Source organism: Amphiprion ocellaris, chromosome 21 (assembly GCF_022539595.1).
Source record: "Amphiprion ocellaris isolate individual 3 ecotype Okinawa chromosome 21, ASM2253959v1, whole genome shotgun sequence".
Lineage (NCBI taxonomy): Eukaryota > Metazoa > Chordata > Actinopteri > Pomacentridae > Amphiprion > Amphiprion ocellaris.
Genome location: NC_072786.1, coordinates 20,785,597 through 20,794,345, shown reverse-complemented (window position 1 = coordinate 20,794,345; position 8,749 = coordinate 20,785,597). Strand labels below are relative to the sequence as shown.

Sequence of the window (8,749 nt, the reverse complement as noted above, 5' to 3'; positions counted from 1 at the left end):
TGTTCATTTGTTGTCATAGTTACAGTGACGCCATGCTGCTATCTCATAGTGATACAGAAATTTTTAACAAATCCGTGGATCCAGACTATAAGTCGCATCACTGCCAAAATCTAATCACTTGGTCCTTGTATCATTTCTGACCGTCCTTGAAAATTTCATCGAAATCCGTTTTTGAGCAATGTTGCTAACAGACAGATGAACGAATGTATGCCAATCGTAACATAACTCCACCGCCTTTCTTGGTGGAGTAATGATTATTGTGTTATTCTATTATTATTCTATTATTATTATTATTATTATTATTATTATTATTATTATTATTATTATTAATTATTATGTGTGGCTGGTGGGTATTATAATGGCCAAGGGTTGACCGATAGCAACAGATCTATCAACCATCCATCCATCCATTATCTATACACCGCTTCATCTTCATTAGGGTCATGGGGGGCTGGACTCTGTCCCAGCTGACTTTGGGTGAAGGCAGGGGACACCTGGACAGGTCACCAGTCTATCACAGGGCTACATATAGAGACAAACACTCACACTCACAATCACACCTACGGACAATTCAGAATCACCAGTTAACCTCTGCATGTTTTTGGACTGTGGGAGGAAGCACCCACATACTATGTTTCCGTGATTTCTGTTCATCAGTAACTAATAAACAAATGCTGCATTTCTGACAATGCCATATGGGGGAATGAACAGCCATGGCAGAGTGCTGCTCTCTGAGTGCTTTGGGGTCATTCCAGAATTGGAGGACATTTGGGCTTCATTAAAAAAAAAAAAACAAAACAAAAACCTTCTCTTTTGCAATTTTCTGCTCCATATTGATCAGTAATAGGTGATAAACTATGAAAGGCATGATTAGCTCAGCTTACACATCAATGGTAGCACTTTTATTCCATGTTTTATTTGTTGTTTGCTAACCCTACTCTAATCACAAAAACAGGGTTGCTAATCCATGCTAATGTTAGCTTTTTCTCAGCAGTAGAAGCTAGATATTTAGCTAGCTGTTACTGCTGACCAAGAGGACAAACTGACTGATGGAAAACAGTCAAAAGAATTAGTCTGATCCTGATAATATGAGGTAGAGTGAGACATTCAATCATCTGACAATGTTATGAAAATATGAAAAATAGAAGAGATGACGTAGTTTTGCTCTGCCCATTCTTTAGGAAAACTGTTTGATGATGTTAATTCCAGCGTTTCATGTGATTTACTGTTTTCTTCTTCTACCAGCTAAACAAATTATGATAACAGGGTTGTTGTGGGACGCACGTTCTATGCATAATAATTATTTAAAATATCATGTTGAATAAAAGAAATGTTCCCACAATTACAAGAGTCATCAATGACAAAATAATACCCCCAAAAAAGGAGTTTTAAAATTCATTTTAACTGTTTTGAGATTGTTTGTTCATCAGGGGGGTGGGACAAGAGAAAAATGGCATATTAGGGGCCACTCCAGACAAGTTTGGTATTTTAAAAAATATTTTCATTTTTTTCTCCTAGTTTATTTTTTAGACTTGGTCTCAGGACAAGTACATTTATAAAACCACTGCATGTTTTAGTATTTTGTACATAGATTATTTGAAATTTGATGGATGGAACATAAAATGTCCTCCAATTCTGGAATGACCCTTTTCTAGTTTAGTACTATTATATGTTTAAACTGACAGAACCTACCCTCTGTAAAATACTAAAATACACTCATTTTAATTCCTTGTAGGAGAAATATACATGTTAAATTTTTAAATATATATATTCCCAAATACCTCCTCAATGTAGATGGACAGATGACAGATGCAGCCAACATTGAAACAGCTGGGTTGTATTTACCGAATCCTGGACAGCAACAAGTTTCTTTCCCAAGTAATCCCATTGCACATGTCCATAGCAAAACCCCCAGTTATCCCATAGAATTGTAAGTTTCATACAATTAAAGTGTTACATGACATAAAAGTACAGTCGGCTAACATTCCACTTGCACAAGCTTCATAGCAGAGTATTCAGGTCCGGTCAGCAGTCGTATTTAATGTTGTGGTTGATTAGTGAACATGCACTGGTCTTCAAAGTCCATCACCTGTTAAGATTGCATTTTATCCAATTAATCTATGTATCAGAGAATGTATATCTTACAGATTGATTCACGCAAAATTCATATAGGTAAGTGATGATGGAGTATGACATCAGCAGTTACTTCAAGCAGTACAAGCATGCTCTCTCCTTGCCTGGGTCAGGACGGCACCTGGTGAACCTTTTTCATTTTAAATAGGATGAAGAAACCAGAGGGCCTAAAATATCAGTTATACTGTGCTCAAAAAACTGTTTTAAAATGACGCAAACGCTACTTTTTGTATATTTCAGTTCACCTGCCCTCTTAATATAAAAAAGTTTTTCTATTTGTGATGTTGGTCATTAACACATCACTGTGAATAAACATTCAAAATATTTAATTCTTGGACAACGCACTTTCTCCAAATCCAATTAGGGACTTTTGATATCAACTTTCATGCTTGTGAAATGTGAAAATAACATATAGAGCATACAACATTTTAATACTGTGGAATCTGTTAGACTGAAGGACAACTGGGTGACGCATTTAAATGACTGGGTTATTTAAGGGTAGCACTGTTTCCATTTTCTTCACATAGATACCTATTCTTTGTATTATTCTCCATTTAATTGAAGTGTCAATCATAAAAATAGTTTAAAAAAAAAAAAACACACATTTTCCCAGATTTCTTTATTTAGGAAGAGTGTCCTCTTAACATCTTAAATAGTAAATCAAAATTTCAGAGCACACTTCCATCTGATTCAGAAAAGAATACCCCAGTCATGTAATATTCATTTTAAACATTTAACTTTCTGGCCCCTCTTTTATGCAGACAGAAACATAAGCATTTTTTCATTTTAGCCTCAGACAATCGCAATTTTCAGTATCAAACACAAGTTATCTTAGCAACACACTTCCAATAATTGGCTATAAAACAAGCAGTCCCTACATTTACTCATAGTGGTGAGTGACAAATTATTACCTAACTATGATACACTGCTATTTATTGTTGTGAGAAAAAAAATGTGAAAGTCAGGAAAAAAAAACCATGTGATTGTTGATTGAAGAGATGAAGAATAAATGTTGGTTAAAGATATGTAAAACAAATGTTGCAGGTTGATTATGCTCCTTTTGCTGTTTTCTTGTATTTGAATAGCAATTGTTTTTATCTGACAAAGTTAGTAAGCGTGATAAAACAATCACCCTTACTAACTTTGTCAGATAAAAAGAATTGCTAATCAAATGTCGCTGTTGCAGAAGACAGTCTTGGGCATCCCTCTGAACAGAGAAAATGACATCATCAGCAGCAGAAAATAACAAATGAGCAACTGGGAATTTCCTGGTGGAGTAAAATAAAACATCTAATAAAGCAGTAAACTCACCAATCAGGGACTCCACTGACAGTTACATGTTTGACTCTGTGAAAAAAAGAAGAACAAAACGCATACAGAGATTGTTATATATATATATATTATATATTGTAGATATTTTAAAAAATAATGCTTTTTTTTACCTACTTCACATCAGCTTAGGGTAAGTTGCATGTATTTTGTGATACGTAATGTGATGTATAATAATACTGAAATTCTATTTACGTTTAGAGAACTATTCAGTCTTAGTAAAGTGCTTCCTGAATGTTTTGAAATTACAGGTTTCATTTATACATCTATTCATTTATGTACTACTTGCTGATTCAGTTTCTTTACACTAAATGTGTGTAGTACACACATTGTGGCCGTCTCTAACTCACCCCAAGCATAGTCAAGGGGCTTCCCTCCATTGTGAGTGACTCTGCAGGTGAACTTGGATCCACCCTGGGGCGTGAAGGGAACATTTCTGGTCAGATGGAAGTGCCAGTTGTGTTTGAAGGCCAGGTCAGTCTGCACGGCATTAGGGAGTTCCACACCATCCTTCATCAGCTGGATGGTGATGGCAGGGGGGTGGAAGTTGCTGACATGGCAAATCAGGGTGTTTTCCTTTCCAAACTCCCCTGGGTCACGGCTGTACACTTTAACCAGGGGTTGAGCTAAAGGCCATAAGGAAAGAGAAATTACAATGACTCACAGAGGCAGTCATTTTTTGAGATGCAACTCACTGTTTGAAATATTGAATGAAGCTTTCATCAGGGTTTGGTAGGACTGTCACTCTCATGACATTTTTTGAATGTCTATAATAACATTAAAAATAAAATGTAACAAACGAAAAACAACAAAACGGTGATTTTTACACTGCTTGAACTGAAAGCAGAGCAAAGTTGTAAACCGTGTCCATTTATGACTACAGACAACACATCATGGGATAAAAGTAAATATTTTCCACATGAGGATGGCATTGGATAATCAGCTAAACTGCATTTTTTTTAGTAGTGTGTGATACTGCAAGATTTGGTCTTGATCTGATATCAAGTAAATACAGGACCAATATCACCGATACTTCAGACTAACTTTTTCAGTAGTTCCAGACATTGTCAGTTGGTCACACCCACCTGGTTCCACCTGGTTACAGGGAAACGCCTCACCAGCTGTCTCATCACAGACACTACATTTACGACTTTGAAAAGAGTGAGATAAAACGTCCTCATTTCAGATTAGTCCCAGATGAAACTATAACTATAGTATCGATCTCATTACACTGGTATCGCTCAATATGAATACCAACGCTGGTATCAGTATTTGGATCGATCAGATCGCTATTATTTTTAGTTGGCCTAAACTCTCCCTAGTGAAGCAACTTCCGGCACAAAAAAAATGTGTTTTCATGCTGTTCATGTTGCCATTTTGTTAATTGCTTTAATCATTAGAGGAAATGGTTGCTGTAGTTATAAGAAATATGTACACAATAATGGTACATGACTTCAAACTTGAGCAGAAAATATAAAAACACATTTAAAAAGTATTTTTGACTTTAGTAGAGACCAGATTCTTACAGACAGTAAAATAAAAATATGATGGAACTCAGAACTCAACCAGGAGGTAACAAATAACCCAATTCTAGTACTGTTCCTGTGAGGCAGCGCCCCTGAAAAACAACAATGAAAGTACGGCTTGTGTTTTTGTGTTTGATGTTGACTGAACCTGCCTGTGTTGCCAGGGTCAACTAAAATCACTGCAACATTTAATCACTCTCATTTTGACAGGATTGTCAGGTGAATTTTAATTCCAAACCCATTATACATGGATTTACTGTCTTCACAAATGACGCATGAAAATGTGAAATTACAGTGAAAAAAAAAAGGTCTTGACTCTTTGCTCCACATGATTTTGAAAGTTTGGGGACATCGTAAAATTGAACTTTATTGTTTGACAGGAAGTAGATTACATCTAGGTGACCTGGTTTGCCCCATAATGGCGCAGTCACAGCACTGTGGCCATTACACGAAATCGAAACTGAATTGTTCGGGGAATTCCACTGAACGACAACAACGTTTTTTATGCTTCTCTTTTAAATTTGTTCCAAATAGTCACTTTAGTCTCTGGAAAGAAAAGATCCGATGTACGTAAATTCAGTTTTTCATCAAGTTGTACGCATTTTGTATACTGGCTAAAAGAACTATTTTACGATAGGTAGATTGAAAAAAAATGACTTACTGTATTTGGATTCTACTGCGCAGTAGAAAACAGCCAGAGTTAGGAACCAAAGAAGCTTCATCTTATTTGTTCGATTCCGCCTTTTAATGGAGATAAAGGTAGACGTCTGTTCCCACGTCGCCAGTAGAGCTCAACTAAAGTGAAAGTACGCAGCAACTCAATATAATCACACACTGTAAGACCGCCCACTTTAATGATGCAGCCCACCCATCCACCCTATCACTGACTTCTGTTGTGTTACCGGGTAGATTATGACGAAGCAGGTTTGGTTCACTGTGAACTGATAAAGGTTTTGGAAAATCCCCTAAAATCCCAGTCTCCACCTCAACAAGACAACAGATGAACTGAATTTTATTTAAATAAATTAATAACGCTTAAAATAATCAATAACTATTTTTATACCTCTTCTATCTTGTTCATAGACAATGCTGTGGGTAAAGCAGACCCCAGCAGGTGATCTGAGCATGTACAGCTTGTTGTTGACAACTTTCTATGTTTTTATGATTTGTACTTGCTAATATGTAAGTCTTTTATGACTTTTCAAAGACAGCCACGTCTGTAGATGTGCAGTTACAATTAAGGCTGTATTAAAGTGGAGAGGATTAATGTTTAAACAAAGTCCAAAAGAAAGTAAAAGGAGGAATTTATTCACTGTCATTGTGGTTTCTTAGTAAATTTGAAAAAGTAAATAAAACCACAAAAGCCAAAATCATCTTCAGCAGATCACTTTAAATCACTGTGCCTTGAAATGTGTAAATATTTATTAAATTTTAATTACATTTAGTGTTCTATAGATTTTGAAAGTAGAAGTGCTTTTAATTTTATTGTACAGCAAGTTTTTGTCAGAGTATATACTAACCTTTAATGTTAATGTTACTAACCTGCCTGTCCTGTCTTTTTGTAAGTATCTATCTATCTATCTATCTATCTATCTATCTATCTATCTATCTATCTATCTATCTATCTATCTATCTATCTATCTATCTATCTATCTATCTATCTTCCTCACCCTGTCCTTGCCTACAGTGACAAACAAAAATACCTAACAAACATGAGAATGCTGGACAGGAAGTTCACTCCTTATTCAGGTTAGTTCAGAACAGAAGGGTATTGAGAGTGTGCATTTTCAAGCAGATTTCTTCACAAAAAGTGAGCAGAAAAGGCCAGGATGATTTTGTATTGGGATAACCCGGAACCTACGTACACACAATTAGGAACATAAAATCCTTAACCGACATTGGAACTTTGTATTTCCACCAGAAACAGATCCAAAGTGTCTTCTAGTTTTTATGCAACACAATCATGTAATGGACATTCAGCTCTTCCTTCTTTTGGGCCACATCTGCACAACTTTTTTTTTTTAAAAGTACTACATATACTGGCACATCACATTACTGTGTTGATGTTGAAGTGTATGTCATGTGACTGTGAGTCATCCTGCTAACACGACCTGTTTATCAATACATTCGATAAAAAGAGCCTGATATTATTTGTTTCAGACCTGTTTCCTTGTGTGATGTTTAACACCCACACACACATTTTTTTTAATTTTTTGTGCTTTGTCTCAATAGCTTCCCAGTCACTTTAATTCGCTTTGATAAAAGGCTTGGCTTTGCATTATTTAAAAGTTGATTTATCTCCTGAAAAAACAAACATACTGTAGTGATCGCGGAGCAGGTCGCTGTGACTGAGTTGTTGTGCTGCAATTGCACCATGGGAGTTCGGGGTGTTTAGAGTTTATATGTTGTTATTGTGGTTTATGTTAGTGTTATGGTGTTATTAGTGTTTGTGTTTTATCGTGCTTTTGTGGTTTAGTCAGTCTAGTTAGTTAAGTTTTATGTTGTCAGGACTGTGAGTGTGGAGTGTAGTTTGTTGTAGTTTGTAATGTCTTCCTTGGTACGTCAGGTGTATTCGCCGTGTGTCAAAATGAAAGTATCTGCAAGTTGAAGATTGCACAAAAGACAAATATCCTTTCTCCAGTGTTGTTCTTCTGCGCAGCTTGCCACAATACAATATTACCCTTATAATCATTAGAATTACTTAGCTAATTACAAAATTAGCTTATCTTAATATTAGTCAAGTTTTACCTAAAAATGCAATCCACCAGCAAAATTTATTTTCTGTTTCTTAGACATGTATGTCAGCAATATATTTCACCTATCAAATCATTGTAAGACAGCTGTAAAGACTTTGAATAAGTATACACTGGACGTAGTTAATTATCATCATGTGAAGCTGGACTGAAAAAATCTGGCTTTGACTCAATTAAACAAATCAGCAAACAAGCTAAGAGTTGGTTTTACAGCAGCTGTCACTACATAAAGGTGGTCGTTTTCATGGCTTAATGACGAGTTCAAACATAGTTTGTTTTTAGTTTAGCAGGTTACCAATGAAAGGAAAACTGCAGAAATGTTCATAACTAGTACTCACGTCGTGGCCGTTTTCCACGTGGTGATAAATGCTGCTACTTCGTTTGGCATCAGCTCAGCAGTAAACACAGACACCGGAGCCCTAAAGGAAGCAGGCAGCCCTCTCCATACACTGTCTATGGCCCTCTCGGTGCATCCTCTGGATCTACAGACACCCTTATCGTCTGGTTAGAGATCCACACCACTCCGCGTCTAGACGGCAAATGAATCGCGCATGCGCAAAGCCGCTGCCGCTCCCGTCGAGGCCTCCAGAGCCGGATGTAAACATAGTCTATGGATATAAATGAAAATGTTTCTTCACTGTCACACTAAAATAAATCACTGCATTTGACTCACACAGCCTTTAGTTCAAAAACATATTTGGGGTGTTTTTTTGTTTTTTTTTAACTCACTTTTTGTCTCTCCCACAACGTTATTCCTCTCTCCTACAACGTCCATTTTATGGAGTCACGGGAGGATTTATTTATTTATTTAATCTTTTATTTATTCCTCTTTATATTTACACATTTATTTCCTTATTTTTAACAGATTTATATTTTATTGTGGTACTCCTGTAACTCCAAATGTGACTCCATACCATCGAAAATACATGCAAATTAAAAGTTAATCAAATTAGGCGATAACGTCATGTAGTCACTTCCGTAGACTCCAGCGACTGTCAGGACAGCCAA

General features: G+C 36.3%; 1 protein-coding gene across 1 annotated transcript; it reads right to left on the bottom strand.

The window, feature by feature from the left end:
• Nucleotides 1-2,733: 2,733 nt before the first annotated feature.
• Nucleotides 2,734-8,248, bottom strand: b2m (beta-2-microglobulin). The gene is made up of 5 exons (XM_035955558.2): nt 8,080-8,248; nt 5,650-5,783; nt 3,813-4,088; nt 3,445-3,480; nt 2,734-3,340 (listed from the first exon to the last, which is right to left on the bottom strand). The coding sequence occupies exons 2-4, from the start codon at nt 5,708-5,710 to the stop codon at nt 3,467-3,469; spliced, it is 351 nt and encodes a 116-aa protein (XP_035811451.2). The 5' UTR covers nt 5,711-5,783; nt 8,080-8,248; the 3' UTR covers nt 2,734-3,340; nt 3,445-3,466.
• Between the last annotated feature and the right edge of the window lie 501 nt (nt 8,249-8,749).

Excerpts from the sequence above, each read along its gene's own strand:
- b2m (XM_035955558.2), bottom strand. The coding sequence starts at position 5,710 with ATGAAGCTTCTTTGGTTCCTAACTCTGGCTGTTTTCTACTGCGCAGTA. Across the intron at positions 4,089-5,649 it reads CGCAGTAGAATCCAAATACA|CTCAACCCCTGGTTAAAGTG; the intron begins GTAAGTCATTTT and ends TATGGCCTTTAG.